This window comes from Vicia villosa, linkage group LG3 (assembly GCF_029867415.1).
Source record: "Vicia villosa cultivar HV-30 ecotype Madison, WI linkage group LG3, Vvil1.0, whole genome shotgun sequence".
Classification (NCBI taxonomy): Eukaryota; Viridiplantae; Streptophyta; class Magnoliopsida; order Fabales; family Fabaceae; genus Vicia; species Vicia villosa.
In genome coordinates, this window is record NC_081182.1 from 65,801,108 (window position 1) to 65,822,211 (window position 21,104).

Consider the following 21,104-nt stretch of genomic DNA (forward strand, 5'->3'; position numbering starts at 1 on the left):
ATCGAAGTGACATGACATAAAAAAATTAAAAAGACAATTGAAACGTAAAGAATCTTAAACTGCAGAAATATAAAAGACTTTGAAAGTAAATAGCATGAAAGTAATTCGAAAGTAAATGACGTTAAAGTAAAGATGCAGAAACGTAAATGGCAAGAAGTAAACGAAATGCAGTAATTCTGAAAGATAAAAACAAAAAGATAATACACATGTATTAAAATGGTGGTGTCATACGTACATTTTCTCAGCGAACTCTTTCTCTTAACGCTTGATACTTGAGTAAATATGTGAGTGATTTGTACAAAATGAACACACGGAATCCTAACATAAAGACCCCTATTTATACTAGTTTCGACCTTAACGGTCCTACACTAATCTGCTGTCACGTTTCTCATCAGAACTTCCAGCGAAGCCATCTGTTGTTGAACGGTTACGAAACCGTCTTCGAATTTCAAATCTTCCCGCCTGAGTCCATCTTCGACGCGTGGCAGTGTATTAAACAAACACTACTAAAAAACACGCTAAGTAGTAATACTTGAATACATATTCTATGAATTTTGTCTAAGTCCCGAAGACATATGCTTTCATTAATCTTTCAGCGTTCACTTATCTTCATCGAACTTAGAAGTCTTTATTTTTCCGAAGCATGACCATCAGTAGCCATTTTTTAAGGGATGGTCATCAGTAACCATCTTTCCTTCGATTCTCAACTCCTTCGAAGGATAAACAACATAAAACGAAATCTTCAGCTAACACCGCCCCACCTTATAAATGAAAAGTGGAATTTTTGCTTTCAATTGTGACGTGGGCTTTGGCTTGAGGGACGACCATCTTGCTTCATGGGCTGGGCCTTTTTAATTCTCCACCAAATTTTTGCTTAAACAATAATAAGATCTTTGTTTTCTTCTTCTTTTTAGAACTCAAATACCTGAAACATATTAAACAAAATACCAGACATAATACCAAAATAAAACAATATAATTAAAATAAAATAAAGACGTAATTTATATTAATCGAATCGAATATGCGATATATTTTTGTGTTATCAGTTTTGCATTTAAATGTTTTTTTATTTGGGTGTTAGTATATAAACCCAAAGTGAATTTCATTTGTAACCGATTTCACAATTTAAGTTTGAGAAAGAAAATTAATTACAAATTTTCTCTCTCCAACATATAAGAGTATTTTCTAGATTTAAAAATGGTATCTTAGTAGGTCTCGACAAACTCTTGTGCATTTTCTACTGCCTCGAGAATTTTATTTTGTGCCCGAGTCTATAACTGGTTGAGTGGCTTCGACCTTGCGGTAGAGTGTTTTTTATGGTTTATTTGAATGATTTTCATCTCTTGATGGTGGTCTCTTTTGGCTAAGATCTAATTTTACCTCTATTGGATGGTGTTTTTTTTAATTTTTTTTCAAGTATTTCGTTTTTTTGTCGGAGACTCAAAAAAACCTTTTGTATTTGTTGGATTCTTTATGTTATCTTTGTTATTTGGTGCAATTAGTTTGATACTTCTTATGGCTACATCTTTCTTGTGTCTATCTCGATTCTCTATTCTTATGTGAGGTTTTTTTCTCTCTATTTGCTGTTTAAAAAAAAAGAATTTATAGCGTAAGTGGGTTATTTTGAAAGAAAAATAATTCTCATTATAATTCAATTGATTAAAAAAAAAACAATGTTTGTAAGCCATTAACAATTTAGGGTTTCATTTTCCCCTTAAATCCAAACAATAATTTTCATCATCAATGATGCAATCCATAACTACAATCACTATCAACAATCTTCGCCTCCGCAGTTAACTGATCAACCGTCACATCACAGTCAAACACAAAATCTCCAATCTTCCATGTCCTAACAAGCCCTACTTTGATTTTCACCGGTACCCTCATCTTCAACGTCAATGGCACGCTCCATTTCGCAACAGCTTTCACCAACGCCTTCCTATCCGTTTCGGCAAGTTTGATGCCCTTACCTTTCAACACAGTCTGAAACACCGTCACGTTATTCGTCGGCTGATAAAACGCCGGAAACGCGCCGTTACATAGCCTAACGTCTCTGTAAAAAATCTCAACAGTGCTATCCTTTTCATAGTAAATTCCAATCTTGTTATTACCGTTATCAGCCCTAATGAAGACATCAGCAGCGGGAGAAATAACAGATGATGACGTGAGGTCCATTCCGTTCACAGCGATACTATCCAGTGCAAAATAGGGCAATTCTGGCCGGGTAATCAAGCAAAAAGAAACAATGGCGATGAGGAGGAGCACGGCTAGAGTGATTATGATGCCGATGAACCACCAGAGACAACAACAGCAGCCGCACCAGCTATTTTTCCGGTGATTGATGTTGGCGTAAGGAAAGCCATTTGCCGGGGATGGATAACCGTAGACCGGCGGTGGAGCAGTGTTGGAAGCTAATGCGGGTCTCTCGGACGACGACGTATTTTGAGACTCCGGCATTAGGGACTGTAGTGAGTTTGGTGGATGAAGTTTTTTAAGTAAGAAATGAAAGTAAAATCAATGCAATAATATACTACAATACAGATGTTTTTTTAATTTTGATAATTTTTTATTAGTTTTCTTTATAAAGTATAATTTCTTTTTACAGAAAAGATACAAAATAATAATATTTGGTCGTAGAAAAAAAGAAATAAATCAGATCTAATTAAATACTAATTTACCTTTTTTAATAAAGAAAAAACAAAAATGGATGATAAAACATAAAATTTAATCCATAAAAAAATTAACAAAATTAATTAATCATAATATAGGTTTAATTATTAATTAATCATAATATAGTTGAAATGTCTAACCTATCTCTCAAAATATAGGTTTACTTATTAATCAGCAATGAGTAAAATATAGAGTGAATATGAGACTCGATTTGATCTCTAAGGCTATGTTTGAGAGTTTGGAGGGGAGGAGAGGAGAAGGCTTTCGAAAACGAATTTTTAAAAAAATATAGAAAAATATTTGACATTTTTTGAAAAAATGATTTTGTTTAGAATGATAAAAGAGTCATTATCATTACAAAATTTTTAATTTTCAAAATATTATAACAACCTAAAAGATATTTGGATAATTTATGTAAGCCCTCCAAAACTCTAATTCAATACAATTTTTGAGTTCCTCATTTTATGGGGTTTTGGATGTTATGAATAAAACCAAACTCTCCAAAACCCTCCTACCCAAAATCCTTTTCTTATTTTCACTCAATTCTTCCTATTTTCCAAAGCCCTCACCTCCCTTCCCCTCCAAACTCCTAAACATAGCTAATATACTTTATTCTATCTGTCCGAAAAATGCGAGGCTCTGTGTCGGGTTTGTTACTAGTTAGTTTTTAGAAAATGAATGTTCTAAATTAGTTTAAAATATAAGATTATTGGCATCTCTAAATCATCCTCTACGCTTTGTATTTTTAATTGGAGAGAAAAAACGTATATCTTGAAGAAAGGAAAAAACACGTAGAAAGAACAAAAATTTATGATTGACATAGAAAATATGGTATAGAGATTAAAAAATAGTTTAGGCTATGCTTGGGAGTTTGAAGGGAAAGGGAGGAGAGGGCTTTGGAAAATAGGAAGAATTGGATGAAAATAAGAAAAGGATTTTGGATAGGAGGGTTTTGGAGAGTTTGATTTTATTCCTAACATCCAAAACCCCATAAAATGGGGGAAATCAAAAATTGTATTGAATGAGGGTTTTGGAGGGCTTACATAAATTATCCAAATATCTTTTAGGTTGCTATACTATTTTGAAAATTAAAAATTTTGTAATGATAATGACTCTTTTATCATTCTAAACAAAATCATTTTTCAAAAAATGTCAAATATTTTTCTATATTTTTTTAAAAATTCATTTTCGGAAACCTTCCCCTCCCCTCTCCTCCAAACTCCCAAACATAGTCTAAAAGATTTTAAAAAAAAATATTTTTTTTAAGAATTGAATTCATACCTAAAAGTTATCGAAATTGAAGATAAATTGTAAATTTATTAAAAAAATTTAAAAATATTAGTATACTATTTTGTTAATGGAAAATATGTAAAAAAAAGAAGATTAAAGAAAAAAGGATAAAAATTGTTAAAATCAAGTGAATAATATAAATGGTAATTAAAAAAATAAAAAGAATATATAAAAGTGTTAATTAGATCAAAATGGTATAGTCTTATATTAATACAAAGAAATAGTAATTTAAAACAATATAATAGAAGCATTAAAAAATATAACATGAAAAAAGTATTCATAAATGAATTGTAAAAAGGAGCTGTGGAAAAAATTAGAAAAATTGAAAATAAAAAAAGGCCTTAAAGCCCAGAAAATCATGTGTCAAAGGCCCAACGAAATGTACAAAGATTAATAATTGTTGTATTTGTTGCTAGTCAAAAGGACATTGGGAAGGAAACACATGAAATAAACCATCAACTTCACATTCCAACCAAACAACAAGTTTGTTCGTTCAACTTCTGAAACATGGCAAGCAACAGTCTTTTTATTCCTCCAACTGTTAGGTAAATTGATATATGAGTTAGATGTAGCTTGCATATTTTTGATTTTAAATCGTTAGCACATTTAGCTTATTGTAGTTGGTTAATGTTGCTTTTGCAGATCTATGGAAGACCTGGAGCGAGAAACCGAGTTGAGAAGAAGAAGAATTCACATGGCTTACCGTCAGCATGTCAAAGAGCTTCATGAATATAGAGAGGCTAAGAAAAAAGCAGAGATACGAAATATGTATGTCATGGATCTTGCATATGTAAGAAAAAAAATTGCAAAAGCAGAACTTTTTACAATAATAATAATCACATAACCGGCCAAATTAGTTGAAACATATCAAAGTCAAGCAAAAAGGTGGTATGTGTATTTTTGTAAGCTTAGATTAAGATATTTAAAAATGAAGTTAGTAATAAAAGTACATTATTTTTAGCAAAAAAAAATAAAGTTAAAAGGATAGAAAAGTTCTTAATAGGTTAATACAACTAACAGACGGGAAAAAAAATAATGTAATGTAAAAAGAATATAATATTCATACAAGAATAATGTAAAAATACAAGAAAAAAATATATAAAGGCTACATTGAATTGAATTATATTTTAAAGAAGAAAAAAATGAAAAAGAAAGGCCAAAAAAATAAAATAATATTTAGATGGGCCAGAGGGTTAACATCCGAAATAGGCCAGAGGCCCAACCAATTTTGTAGATTTCTAAGGAATGTTTATCTCTATAAAGGTAATGTAGTAAAACATTATATTTACAATAAAATCATAAAGGTTTATCAAATAACAGAAAAAACTTTTAGAGTTCGTGAGGTGTTGGTTCCCAGAGCAAAAAATGGAATTCAATAGTCCTTTTACCCTAGATGCAATCCTTGAGGAAAGATATACTGTAAACCATCATCTTTCATTGTTGCATGTCAGTCTATAAATTAGCATTAGAGTTTAACTTAATACTAAGTTGTGTTTTCAATAATTCACAAATCCGTTGAATCTATTGAGCATGAAACAACGTGGCGAAGAATGAGACTGGACATGGCGTACCTGGAGTATGAGAAAGAGCGCCATCTTGCTATGGATTGTAAGAAAAAATAGACGAAGGAAAAGATGGGTCATCAGTTGTTCAAGGTGTGCAAGCTAAAGACATCAACGGAGGATCGTCTCTTGTTTTTGCGAAATCTGAAGGAAAACATGCAGGACCGATTGTGGTGTATGGTGGGAAAACCCAAGAAGTCAAAGACTTTAAGGGGAAAAAGTTGTTTCTGGTGAACCCAGCCGCGAACGCGAAGCCGTAGCTGAGAAGGAAAAGGTGCATGCATTTGAAGTTGAGAAGGAAAAGGTGCATGCATCTGAGACTTTTGAAACTCCAAAGCAAAAAAGAGTAGTTAACAAAGGGAAAAGGAAAAGCTTATGTGCTGAAGGCTCATCTCACATATCCATATTGTCAGATAGTGATAGGTATAAAATAGTAGTAAATAAGTTTATAAGTTATTATAGCTGAATGTTTTACATATATCCTATCTTATACTTCATATTTTAATCGATTAATCAAATTTTAAAATAGTTGTAATCGTTATTTTATTAATGCAGTTCTGATGTTGATGACGATTCATCTGATGAAGATGTTGGAAGGCGCCAAGGTACTTTGTATGGAAACAGAAGATCAAATCTGGAAAAACAACAAGGAAGAAAGTTTTCATAAGTAGATAAGTCTTTTCATCTGTTGTTTCAACCTAATAGGAGTTATTAAAATCCTTCAATATTGATATGCATTTATTTGTTGTGTAGAAAATTCCACAAAAAGTGATTAGAAACTGTTTGAAAAAGGATCATAGGCAAATACAGTTGGTTGATTCTGACACCCGAGTAAGGTATGACTGCGAACTTCAAGTGGCTAAAATAAAGTATTGCATTGAAAGGTTCATCAGACATGGTTGGTATGATTTTGTGAGGAACAGGAGGCTAAAAAGAGGGGGATAAGCTGGGATTTAGCCTTCGCAACCCTCCTGCGTACAAAATTATTGTCACCATCTTGAATCGTGGATAATGTTTTGATGTTTTAGGAAGCTGGGAGGTTAATGGTTGACGATATTAAAGTATGATTTTGGTGGTGGTAAATCTAAGAAGGATGTTAAATGGTGACTTTCTAGTTAGTTGTTGTTTTGTTTAATACAAATTAGGTCATATTAATGCAGTTTGATATTTAGTATGCACCCTTAATGAGCTAGAAGTCAAATCAGTTACATAATATGTATTGGCAATGTTTGGGATGTAATTCTGATGAACTTTATTGTTGTACTCATCCTGGAAATGCCATTTTTGTTGTAAAAATCAAGCACTATGAAATTATTATAATGTATAATTATTTGTTACTTATTAATTATTTGTTATATGGTATATATGTGTTGTATGGATAATTTCTGATATCTCCCCACCATCAACCAAAATCACAATTGGCTAAGTTATAACGTTAAAGTCAATTATTAAGGGTGCAATGAATAAAGAATAAGACAGTTTGAAGTATTGTTATAGTAGAAGTAGGTAGTAATTTGTTTAAGTAACAATCATAACTTTGGGTCAGGTCACTTGTGTGGGACGTAAAGCATTGGAAAATGAAAAAGGTAGCAGTATAAACTATTAAGTAAGAAACTTGGTTTACAATTAAAAGGTGTACGTGGGGATGAGAAAATGAAAAGTTTGTATGAGTAAGTAATACACATAACTCTAGGAACACGTGAGTGAATATAGTTGTTGATGTATGATGGATTTTGGAAAAAAAAATAGTATTGACATATTGCAAGAATTCAGATTGGTTAAGAATACTCATCATTAAATGGTGGATTTTAATAATATACAATTATTATGACCAAGTAGGAGAAATAATACGAAGCAGTGTGTTGCACCCCAAAATTTGCCCATCCTAATTTACATCTAATTGGCTTATGCTTTCCATTTCATATGCATACCATCCATCCATCCATCCATTAAATCATCTAACTCATGAATCATTACTCAATAATCTAGCACGGGATCAAGGACTTTAAAGAGTTAGGGTTTACTATTGTTTCGAGGCTCTCATCTCCATTTAAGGTTGATTCAAATTATTTCTATATCTATCATGGTTGGAAGTCTAAATTTGATTTATGAGTTTCTTCATCAAATTATGGGATGTCATATCTAGATTTAACTTGAGTTTGTGTAGAGCTAATGAATCATTTCAAGAACAAGGCATCGCCTCTTCTAATATATGGATTTGGATATACAAGTTTGAGCTAAATTGATGAATGGAAGCGAGTTAGAGGTCCATTAAAATTGCTAGAGGAACGGAGTTTAGTCATCAAAGATATTCGTGCAAGCGTCTATTCAAATGCTATTTCAATTTCCTTTCCATTGTTCATTCAAAATTTACACATCAAGTTACATCTATTATTCAACATTCAATCTCATCATTATCCAAATATCATTGAAAGGCTAAGTCACTTAAAATATAAAAGTGGAAGCTAGAAAGTAGAATGTCGTGCAAGTTCTGTTTTGATTACAAGAAGATATCATTTCATTACAACATGGAACACAAAATGAGACATTACACACATTACAAAAAGGAAAAAATTCATCCCACAGCATAAGGCTCTGTTTCGGTAGCACATTTGCATAACCGATCACCCATCGAAATAAACCGAAGCAGTTCACTCTCTGATAAACTCAGATGGCATCTAGTCCTCACTTATTCTTCAGGTTCCTTCTTTCGGATTTACCTTGAAGCAAATGGTGAATCCATGGAGAATTTATGCGAAGCTTTCTATACTCATGGGGTCACACGGTTTAACAAAAGGTCCTTTGGATTTTGATAAATAAACCCGTACATCAACCAAACAGCAGCGACATATCAGCTCTGCACAGCTCACAAGTCAGTCCAACAATTCACAATCCTGCACAAAACAGATTCAAGAAAATCATCAAAGAAAACCAGTTCACACATCTAAACAAAATTATTCATATCCATTAACTATTAACCTATTTCTAAACCTCTTCCTAACTGTTTTAACTAACAGCTTCCTAACTAATTTCTCTTCACATCTCTACTTCTAACCAACCTTATAACCATATAACAAACTTCAACTAACCACTAACTGATTCCCTAACTAACGATAACAGTTTGTAACAGACTTTTAACCTTATAACAGTTTTCTAACTACCCTGCATCTAACCTATAACAGTTTCATAACTGCCATCTAACAGAAAGACAACCAGATCATAACAGAAAAATAATTCCCTAACCGATTCAGTTACTAACTAACCATAACAGTCTAACAGAACCAGATAACAGAAGAGGAGAATGGAAGTTACCTGAATAATTGAATCTCCTCCTATAAAACCAGAGTTTCTCTTCAATCACAGGGTTCACGATTTTTCTTCCTTTCTTCACTTTCATTCTCTCCCGTTTTTCTCACCTTGAGCCTCTCATCATCTTCATCAATCAACACCATCCTCCATTTTCAAACACTTCACATCACCTCCACCATCTTCTTCCATAACCCCTTCAATCTCCTCTTTGATTAACCTCTGCATACACCATTCTCCACCAACGATCCTCTCAAAATTCTCTCTACAACTCCAGACACCATCCCTTCTTCATTACTCATTTTCAATCTCCATCATCTTCAGATTCATCATCATCTTCACTCTAACTCTATTCAAGTTTCCACTGTCTTCTCCTTCATCGCTGCAACCTCACGCATCACCAATAATCAGCACCAATCCCTCAACAACAAATCGAAACAGAAACAAGGAAAATCGAAAAAGAGTCGGAATCTGAGAGAAGAAGATAGAGCAAGAAGAAAAGAAATGGGAACAATACTTGCATCGAAGAATTCTTAGCGTTTATTTCGCCAAATTGTTCATCGGAACCTCCTCTCTGGTGTTATCAATTGTCAATCTCCGTTCGCAAACTCAGATGGGATTCACGGTGGCGTTTGACTTTGTTTGATCGGAAAAGAAGGGAGGCGCTCCGGCGCCGTTCGCCTTCGTGAGAGAGCAAGAAGAAGGAACGAGAACGAGAGTGTGAAGAGTCTGAACGTCACAACAACATTTACCCTAATCCTTCTTTCCAGGTTTCTTTTTTTAATTAAATTAATTAATTTCGAATTGAAAATAAATCTGAAACACAAATTCTGATCAATTACCCTTGGGCCAAAGTGAAATTGCTATTTGTTCACCCCATGCGGCCCATCACATCCTTTTTTGGTTATGCTAAGAATCTGAACAATAATATCTTGGGCTTGTACCGAATTTCTATTCATCGCCCCTATTAGCCCACAACGCCATTTTTGGCATCTCACAAAAATCTGCTACAAAAACATTGCTGGGCTAACACCTTTGGGCCCGGTGTTTTGCTACTCATCATCCCATTTTCAGTTTGCACCCCCTGTTTACTTTTGTTTTCAATTATTATTTTGGGTTCGATTAGATTTTTTTGCCATTTCTTTTAGGTGATAAAAGGCTAATTCTTTCCTATTAATTTTTAGCCTTTAATCCAATTTTGATATAAAAATGTACATAAAAAAATAGTAGTTTTAGGCTATTTGTTTTAGTCTTTTACTTGACTTGTAATCCAAATTCTCCCATAAAAATCAATATAAAAATAGTAGTATTTTTAATTCATTCATGTACTATATTTTTTGACTTGTTACTTCATGCTTGTGTGTAATATTGTACCATATCTTTGCTTATAATTGTGACTTTATTTTCCATGTTTCTTTAATTCCTAACCTTAGGTAGAAACCATGATAACATTAGGATCTAGAAATTCCCATTTTAACACTTAGGCTAGTTATTCATATTAGGCTAGTTTCCCATTTCTTTTTCTATTCAACTTTAAAACACTTAACAAATACTTGATTTAATTTCCCTTAAAAGATACAAAGAAAACATCTTAAAAAATGCTTAATAAAGGTCAGACTAATAAAAAGGGAATGGAAACTCTCGTCCCTCTTGTTTAAGGGGATCACTTGAGTGGAAGTTCCCAATCATAAAAAACACCAACAAGAGTAGATCAAACCTCACTTGTTTAAGGGAGGTACTTGAAACGCTCGACAAATCTCTCTCTTCTCTATCTTGCCTCCGAGGCATTCTTTCTCTAAATGGACATGTTGCTTCCTTTCGATCGCAGACTGGTAACGCATAAGACTCCACTCAACGAGTTGCTATCCTGACGCTAGATTGCGAATGTAACTCCGTCCACTAAAAAACACAAAAACAAACAAAAACTAAAGAGCCGAACTACGGCGCTCTGATTCCTGAAAAGGATACGTAGGCATTAGGTCGCGGGGCCTAAGCGAGCACAACTATTATAAACCTTATTTTCCCCGTGTTTCTTTTCTTTCATTTGCATGCATTCCCTTAGTAATTAAGCTTTAGATTTACACACCCTTTAGATAGCAACAAACATAGGTGGATACCATCGAGTACGATGGGCGTGAGGGGTGCTAGCACCTTCCCCTCGCGTAACCGACTCCCGTACCCTATCTCTGGTCGAAAGACCTCGTTCTTATCCTTTCTTTATTCTAGGTTTTCTGATATTCCTTTCCCTCTTTGGGATAAATATATTGGTGGCGACTCTGTTCATTTTTTCGCGGGCGTGCGACAGCTGGCGACTCTGCTGGGGACGTTAGACCTATTGCGGGTCCGTACTTAGCGAGTCGATCCTAGCCTTTGTTTGTTGTTTGTTTATTGGGTGTGCTTATATATTGTTTATGTTTTGCATTGTTTAGTTTATGCTTGCATATCATGTTTATTTTCTCGCATTCTGGACTATATTATGGGCCCCCGTGGGGGCCACATATTTTTCTGCTTTGTTTTGCAGGTGGGGGTTTTGTGAGGTAAAAGGCCCACTACCCAGGCCAGTGACACATAGGATTAGTGTGGATGCCCATGTCAACTCCCGTAGCGTTTGATACGATCGAGTTGACATGGGGTACCACAACCAGGCGAGGTTCTTTCATGGAACATTGTGTCTGGCACGTTTGTTGCCTCAAACACATTGTACCCCATGGGAATCGTTAACCCTGGTGACCATTAGGGACCACTTGTCCGTGTCTAGACTACATACCTGTGAGATTGGGATGGGACAGGAAACTTGACCTTCATCATACCCGGATTTCTGCTATTTAATAAAAGGTGTCGAACCTTTGATCCTGGGACATTTGACTTATACAGAAGTTCTACATCAGTTATATATCAGAATCAACGTCGAACCTCTGAATCTGGAGGGTTCGACCATCTTCGACTTATGCACAAGCTATTTATCCAAAAAGCAACGTCGAACCTCTGAATCTGGAGGATTCGACCATATCTTATTGACCATGAGAAGTTGTTATCCAAGAGGCCTTGATCCTTGATCCTGATTTATGCTGCATTTGCATCATCATTAACATTTTTGCATTCATGCATGTGCATCCATGGTTACCAAGACTCTTACACTCTTCCTCTCCATCAGATTCGTCAAGACGATTCCTCCACACCGATATCTGACAAGAGCTCACAGAAGAAGAATTATGGAAAACTACAAACAAGATCAAGCTGCTATCAGAGAAGAGCTCGACCAATTGAAGACTCAAATGAGCTTGATCATGGAAGTTCTACAAACATTGTTGAGGAAGGAAAGCAATTCCACCCTGACTGGTACAACTGAGATAGCCAATTATCCTTATCTCCCAAGTCTAACTTCAAGTCAAGGGCTATCTCGCAACTATCCCCCACAATCTTGGGTGGTTCCACAACAACCTTTCATACCACGACAATCATTTGTCCTTTCTCAGAACTATCAGCAAAAACAAAGTCAGCGGAAGCAGAATAAGCCAAAGAGGATGTATGATCCTGTGCCAATGCCTTATAGTCAACTTCTCGCTCATTTGCTCAAGCTCAACCTGATAGAGTTAAGGGAAGCTAGACCTCCTCCTGATCCTATTCCTCAAGATTACAATCTTAATGTCAAATGTGAATTTCATTCTGGAGGGTCTGGTCATTCAACTGAAGAGTGCAGAGTTCTGAAAGACAAGGTTCAAGATCTGATTGATGCAAAAGCAATTGAGTTTGGACTAGTGACTCCCAATGTGATCAACAATCCCATGCCACCTCATAATGGAGCTTCCACCAGTGGACCATGAAGACTTTGTGTTTGTCAGAGAACATTTCATTTACATTTCATAAGGCCAAGCTTGCCATTGTATAGATTTCTTTAGTATTTTCAATTGTATTACTTTCGTTCTTATCAAGTACTTCTCATTGTAAGAAATTCATTTCTGTTTGAATAAATAAAAATAATGCAATATACATGTTTTTCTCTAATCATTTCATCTTTGTCATTATGTTCATTGATGCTTCACTCATACGTCTTAAGCAACTAAAAAAGGAGAATGATGAAAATAAAAAACATATGAACTACTAACTGTATGCTTTTGGAACAAAGATCCCGCTGACGATGTACAAGCATTTTTTCGATTCCTAAACACTGGAGTTATAAGGGAGTGAAACCTTCGTTAACCCCTTTGAGCCTAAGGAGTAGTAGTTTCTTTTCAAAAAATACAAAACCCTCAATCTTAACCAGGGGCAGGGTAGTCTTCAGTTAGTGCGACCGAGCACTCAACTTTCAGGTATTCCATCAGAGGATCAATCATATATCATATCTCACAACAAAGAAGAAGAGCACAATCCACAATGGATGTCTCTCATCCACTGAGAAGAAGGCAGTCACAACCTTTTCTTCAAGTCAATCACAAAAGTCATACAACTTGTTCCCGAACGAGACAAAAAATGATGAAAAGAAAGTTACGAATCATGATCAAAAAAGAAAGAAACAATAGCCCGCTAAGTCAAAAAGAAAAAAGCTTTGAAGCAAATGACTTAGGCAAAAATTAGGGCATATCCCGCTGGACAACGGAAACCAAATTCAAAAGAAACTTTTTGTCCAGGCAAAAATTAGGGAAAGCAAAAGACAAAGCAAAAGAAAAAACCTCCAAGGGACAAGTTGTTGTGACCATCAACAAAAGCACCAAAGGGTGGCTGCCACCTCCATCGAAGCCATAAAGGATCCTCATCCTTCGCAATCTTTCCTGAAAGGCGAACACTCGTGTCAAACTAGCTGAACGTAGGACTGGAGAACATCACGAAGAAGGGGTGGGTTAAGTAGAACTTGAGCCTTTATCCTTTGTTTCTCAAACCGTGAACCAGGCCACGTTACAACCCTCAAAAGTCCTAATTGAAGCAGGGTTCATTTCGAAAGCATACAAACTATAAAATCATGTCCGACTGACTCCTAATGTTGCTATGTCATTTGTGTTAGGATCAGTACAACATTTTGACAAATAAAAAACTTTTCTTTTGAGATTAACATGTGCATCACATTCTCATTATCTTTTTCAAAACAGAATCGTCTCTAATCTAGAAATAAGTACTTGATACCAAGGAAAGTTCAACATTGAAATTCCATCGAGTAATCTTACAAAGGCAAAGGTTGGTTATCCGCTGAGCATATATCTGAAGCATCCATCTGGTGGAACAATTCCTTTCAATCTAGGGCATTCATTCCATGATCTACACTGGGGCAGACCATTTCGACTCTCCATGATTCAAGCATTATCAAAGTTCTTTCTCAAGAGATCCTACAAGCTGGGGCAAGCTAGTAACAATTCATTTCTTCATCTTCAAACAAGTGTCAGATATCGAGATAGGTGTCAAGGAGTCAAGCCAAACACCTTCACCAATTCTATCCTACAAGCAATGACCTTTTCACAAAGGCAGTTCTCCGTTATCCATATCCTGGAAACCATCATTCCATTCATCGTCATACATGCATCATGCATATTATTGCATTCTCATTATCATTTCTCCCGCATAATCCAATCATCAACAAATCAGGGGCATCCACCCCACCATGATTCTCAAACAGAGTTTCAGAACTCCACCTAATCTATTCCATACAAAGCAGAAACCCTGATCAATCAGTACATTGCATATAGAATTCATTGCATTGCATCTCCAGAAGTACATAAAATCAAACATTACATGTGAAGCATAAGCCAAGTTATTCATCAGATGAGGTCCCTACAAGTATTCAACTGATAGTCCACTGGATCATTCAGAGTTACCATTGTGGTGTCATCTCCCAAAGTCAATCATGTTCATCTTTCTTCAACCCAGAGTTGATGTCTTTGTGTTCAACCCAGAGTTGATTTCCCTTTCATCTTTTAACCCGAGTTAATTATTTTCCCTCTCACCCAGAGTTGACGGATATTTCTTATTGTTTGCTCTTCCCACTCAACCCAGAGTTGACGGTTATCCATTGTTCAATCCAGAATTGATCCCTTTTCCCACTCAACCCAGAGTTGACGGCTGTCCTTTGTTCAATCCAGAATTGATTACTCTTTTTCCCACTCAACCCAGAGTTGACGGTAATCTTTTATTCAACCCAGAGTTGATCCCTTCCTTTTCCCTCTCACCCAGAGTTGACGGATATTTCTTTTCTTCCTTCCCACTCAACCCAGAGTTGACGGTTGTCCTTTGTTCAATCCAGAATTGATTACTCTTTTTCCCACTCAACCCAGAGTTGACGGTTATCTTTTATTCAACCCAGAGTTGATCCCTTCCTTTTCCCTCTCACCCAGAGTTGACGGATATTTCTTTTCTTCCTTCCCACTCAACCCAGAGTTGACGGTTATCTCTTTTCTCCTTTTCCCACTCAACCCAGAGTTGACGGTTATCCCTTTTTCACCCCAGAGTTGACCTTTCCTTTATTTCTTTCCCACTCAACCCAGAGTTGACGGTTACCTTTTATTCAACCCAGAGTTGATCCTTATGTTTTCCCACTCAACCCAGAGTTGACAGTCATCTTTTGTTTTTCTCACTCAACCCAGAGTTGATGGTTATCTTTTCTCCCTTCCCACTCAACCCAGAGTTGACAATTATCCTTATTTCAACCCAGAGTTGATCCTTACCTTTTCTCACCCAACCCTGAGTTGACGGTTCTCTTTTGGCTTTTCCCACTCAACCCAGAGTTGACGGTTATCTTTTGTCCTTTCCCACTCAACCCAGAGTTGACGGTTATCTTTTATTCAACCCAGAGTTGATCCTTTCATTTTCCCACTCAACCCAGAGTTGACGGTCACCTTTTATCCTTTTCCCACTTAACCCAGAGTTGACGGTTATTCCTAATTGTTTATCTTTCCTTTTTCAACCAAGAGTTGAATTACCTTCTCCCAACCCAGAGTTGATGTCTATCTCCTGTTTTCAACCCAGAGTTGATATTCTTACTTTCGTTCTCAATCCAGAATTGATGTTTACCTCTTATTTCAACCCCGAGTTGACTTCCCTTTATTCTTCGACCCAGAGTCGACCCACTTTTCCTTTTCAACCCAGAGTTGATGTTTATTTCATTTCTAACTCAGTTAATTTGTTCAACCCAGAGTTGATACAATCTTCCTCAATGGATTTGACACCATTTCTTCCCCAGTGGATCACATCTCTCGTCAGGAAAATTTTCAGGTTCTTTTGATATTTAATCTTCTTCTACCTTAAAGGATCGAAAGGCTGACACCAATCTCACCTCCAGGTTTAAGACGATTAAATAGGGGCAGCTGTTGCACCCCAAAATTTGCCCATCCTAATTTACATCTAATTGGCTTATGCTTTCCATTTCATATGCATACCATCCATCCATCCATTAAATCATCTAACTCATGAATCATTAATCAATAATCTAGCACGGGATCAAGGACTTTAAAGAGTTAGGGTTTACTATTGTTTCGAGGCTCTCATCTCCATTTAAGGTTGATTCAAATTATTTCTATATCTATCATGGTTGGAAGTCTAAATTTGATTTATGAGTTTCTTCATCAAATTATGGGATGTCATATCTAGATTTAACTTGAGTTTGTGTAGAGCTAATGAATCATTTCAAGAACAAGGCATCACCTCTTCTAGTATATGGATTTGGATATACAAGTTTGAGCTAAATTGATGAATGGAAGCGAGTTAGAGGTCCATTAAAATTGCTAGAGGAACGGAGTTTAGTCATCAAAGATATTCGTGCAAGCGTCTATTCAAATGCTATTTCAATTTCCTTTCCATTGTTCATTCAAAATTTACACATCAAGTTACATCTATTATTCAACATTCAATCTCATCATTATCCAAATATCATTGAAAGGCTAAGTCACTTAAAATATAAAAGTGGAAACTAGAAAGTAGAATGTCGTGCAAGTTCTGTTTTGATTACAAGAAGATATCATTTCATTACAACATGGAACACAAAATGAGACATTACACACATTACAAAAAGGAAAAAATTCATCCCACAGCATAAGGCTCTGTTTCGGTAGCACATTTGCATAACCGATCACCCATCGAAATAAATCGAAGCAGTTCACTCTCTGATAAACTCAGATGGCATCTAGTCCTCACTTATTCTTCAGGTTCCTTCTTTCGGATTTACCTTGAAGCAAATGGTGAATCCATGGAGAATTTATGCGAAGCTTTCTATACTCATGGGGTCACACGGTTTAACAAAAGGTCCTTTGGATTTTGATAAATAAACCCGTACATCAACCAAACAGCAGCGACATATCAGCTCTGCACAGCTCACAAGTCAGTCCAACAATTCACAATCCTGCACAAAACAGATTCAAGAAAATCATCAAAGAAAACCAGTTCACACATCTAAACAAAATTATTCATATCCATTAACTATTAACCTATTTCTAAACCTCTTCCTAACTGTTTTAACTAACAGCTTCCCTAACTAATTTCTCTTCACATCTCTACTTCTAACCAACCTTATAACCATATAACAAACTTTAACTAACCACTAACTGATTCCCTAACTAACGATAACAGTTTGTAACAGACTTTTAACCTTATAACAGTTTTCTAACTACCCTGCATCTAACCTATAACAGTTTCATAACTGCCATCTAACAGAAAGACAACCAGATCATAACAGAAAAATAATTCCCTAACCAATTCAGTTACTAACTAACCATAACAGTCTAACAGAACCAGATAACAGAAGAGGAGAATGGAAGTTACCTGAATAATTGAATCTCCTCCTATAAAACCAGAGTTTCTCTTCAATCACAGGGTTCACGATTTTTCTTCCTCTCTTCACTTTCATTCTCTCCCGTTTTTCTCACCTTGAGCCTCACATCATCTTCATCAATCAACACCATCCTCCATTTTCAAACACTTCACATCACCTCCACCATCTTCTTCCATAACCCCTTCAATCTCCTCTTTGATTAACCTCTGCATACACCATTCTCCACCAACGATCCTCTCAAAATTCTCTCTACAACTCCAGACACCATCCCTTCTTCATTACTCATTTTCAATCTCCATCATCTTCAGATTCATCATCATCTTCACTCTAACTCTATTCAAGTTTCCACTGTCTTCTCCTTCATCGCTGCAACCTCACGCATCACCAATAATCAGCACCAATCCCTCAACAACAAATCGAAACAGAAACAAGGAAAATCGAAAAAGAGTCGGAATCTGAGAGAAGAAGATAGAGCAAGAAGAAAAGAAATGGGAACAATACTTGCATCGAAGAATTCTTAGCGTTTATTTCGCCAAATTGTTCATCGGAACCTCCTCTCTGGTGTTATCAATTGTCAATCTCCGTTCGCAAACTCAGATGGGATTCACGGTGGCGTTTGACTTTGTTTGATCGGAAAAGAAGGGAGGCGCTCCGGCGCCGTTCGCCTTCGTGAGAGAGCAAGAAGAAGGAACGAGAACGAGAGTGTGAAGAGTCTGAACGTCACAACAACATTTACCCTAATCCTTCTTTCCAGGTTTCTTTTTTTAATTAAATTAATTAATTTCGAATTGAAAATAAATCTGAAACACAAATTCTGATCAATTACCCTTGGGCCAAAGTGAAATTGCTATTTGTTCACCCCATGCGGCCCATCACATCCTTTTTTGGTTATGCTAAGAATCTGAACAATAATATCTTGGGCTTGTACCGAATTTCTATTCATCGCCCCTATTAGCCCACAACGCCATTTTTGGCATCTCACAAAAATCTGCTACAAAAACATTGCTGGGCTAACACCTTTGGGCCCGGTGTTTTGCTACTCATCATCCCATTTTCAGTTTGCACCCCCTGTTTACTTTTGTTTTCAATTATTATTTTGGGTTCGATTAGATTTTTTTGCCATTTCTTTTAGGTGATAAAAGGCTAATTCTTTCCTATTAATTTTTAGCCTTTAATCCAATTTTGATATAAAAATGTACATAAAAAAATAGTAGTTTTAGGCTATTTGTTTTAGTCTTTTACTTGACTTGTAATCCAAATTCTCCCATAAAAATCAATATAAAAATAGTAGTATTTTTAATTCATTCATGTACTATATTTTTTGACTTGTTACTTCATGCTTGTGTGTAATATTGTACCATATCTTTGCTTATAATTGTGACTTTATTTTCCATGTTTCTTTAATTCCTAACCTTAGGTAGAAACCATGATAACATTAGGATCTAGAAATTCCCATTTTAACACTTAGGCTAGTTATTCATATTAGGCTAGTTTCCCATTTCTTTTTCTATTCAACTTTAAAACACTTAACAAATACTTGATTTAATTTCCCTTAAAAGATACAAAGAAAACATCTTAAAAAATGCTTAATAAAGGTCAGACTAATAAAAAGGGAATGGAAACTCTCGTCCCTCTTGTTTAAGGGGATCACTTGAGTGGAAGTTCCCAATCATAAAAAACACCAACAAGAGTAGATCAAACCTCACTTGTTTAAGGGAGGTACTTGAAACGCTCGACAAATCTCTCTCTTCTCTATCTTGCCTCCGAGGCATTCTTTCTCTAAATGGACATGTTGCTTCCTTTCGATCGCAGACTGGTAACGCATAAGACTCCACTCAACGAGCTGCTATCCTGACGCTAGATTGCGAATGTAACTCCGTCCACTAAAAAACACAAAAACAAACAAAAACTAAAGAGCCGAACTACGGCGCTCTGATTCCTGAAAAGGATACGTAGGCATTAGGTCGCGGGGCCTAAGCGAGCACAACTATTATAAACCTTATTTTTCCCGTGTTTCTTTTCTTTCATTTGCATGCATTCCCTTAGTAATTAAGCTTTAGATTTACACACCCTTTAGATAGCAACAAACATAGGTGGATACCATCGAGTACGATGGGCGTGAGGGGTGCTAGCACCTTCCCCTCGCGTAACCGACTCCCGTACCCTATCTCTGGTCGAAAGACCTCGTTCTTATCCTTTCTTTATTCTAGGTTTTCTGATATTCCTTTCCCTCTTTGGGATAAATATATTGGTGGCGACTCTGTTCATTTTTTCGCGGGCGTGCGACACAGTGGCGAGTATATAACAAAAAAGTTCAACCATTATAAATGAAATTAAAAGATATTTGTAAGTGGAAGTTACAAAAAATTCATAGATATGAACCAAACAAAATGTGTTTAGTTAACAAAATAATGATGTTGTATTAAATTTACGTAGAACAATTAAAAGCATTGGTCGAACAAAAATTTCCATGCTGCAACATAACCGAACCTGAAAATCGAACATTGAATAATTTAGTAAGAAATAACAGATATTTATATTGAATAAAAAAGTGTATATAACTTACTAAATATTTGCAAACACTTCTTTGTAAACAATGTTTGCCGTAGAGTTCTTGGGGTTATTGTTGTCATCATGAATCAATATTTTGATCCTCTTTTTTCTTGTTACCCTAGAAATAGCCACATATCATTTACCATGGCTAAAAGATCTTACAAAATATACAACCCAACCCAATCCAATGATTTCTCCTGAGATTTGTTGATGGTTATTGCATATGAAACAATGATTGGAAATTATTGTCTATTCAATTTGAAAGGATAAGGTGATTATGAAGGGGACATATCCATTCTAGGAATGTAAATGACTTTTCCATGGCCTTTTCCACCCATTATTTCAGCTTCAAGGACATGGTTTGCAAGTTTAGTCACAATTAGCTTTGTACCATTGCACAAACCCTCTTATTGGTCAATGTTGCTCATAAGCATAATTGGGGTGTCAATTTTTAATTTTATGATATGGTTGGGTAACACCGAAGTTCTAAGAGAGATGAGGAACTCAGGACTAAGGAGTTTAATAATGGAGTTATCATGAGTTTCAGATCTATCCACTGAATTAGAGCTATAATATTCCTTGCATTCTCCTACAAAAAAAATTATACGGAAGCAAGAGTCTTGATAGTTCAATGATAAATAGAAAATTAAAGTTAAACAAATAAATTGAATGAAAATAAAATCTGGAATCATTTGAAGGACGTGGTTATTAATTTGATCAACAACTTCAATTGTAAAAGCTAAGATAGCTCGACTCTTGAGATAGTCATAAGATTTGTAGTTATCCATGAAAGCAGGGTAAGTACTTTCGACAATAGCAACAACAGGATCATCAAAGGTTTCAATTAAAATATCACGGGGAATATCAATATCAGCATAACCATCATTAGGTTCAGAAAGCTTGCCTTCCCCTAATTCTAAAAGCCATTTTGGAAAGTCAGCAATCTCGTTCTTTTCTTTAACGCTTTGACTTCC

General features: G+C 35.7%; 1 protein-coding gene across 1 annotated transcript; it reads right to left on the minus strand.

Annotated features, from left to right (window-relative positions):
* Nucleotides 1–1,740: 1,740 nt before the first annotated feature.
* LOC131658241 (NDR1/HIN1-like protein 13) lies at nucleotides 1,741–2,466 on the minus strand. The gene has a single exon (XM_058927555.1). It carries the CDS (start codon nucleotides 2,455–2,457, stop codon nucleotides 1,741–1,743), a length of 717 nt encoding a protein of 238 aa, XP_058783538.1. The 5' UTR covers nucleotides 2,458–2,466.
* Nucleotides 2,467–21,104: the final 18,638 nt, after the last annotated feature.

Bases quoted from the DNA above. Each gene is read 5' to 3' on its own strand.
- LOC131658241 (XM_058927555.1), bottom strand. From the start codon at position 2,457: ATGCCGGAGTCTCAAAATACGTCGTCGTCCGAGAGACCCGCATTAGCT.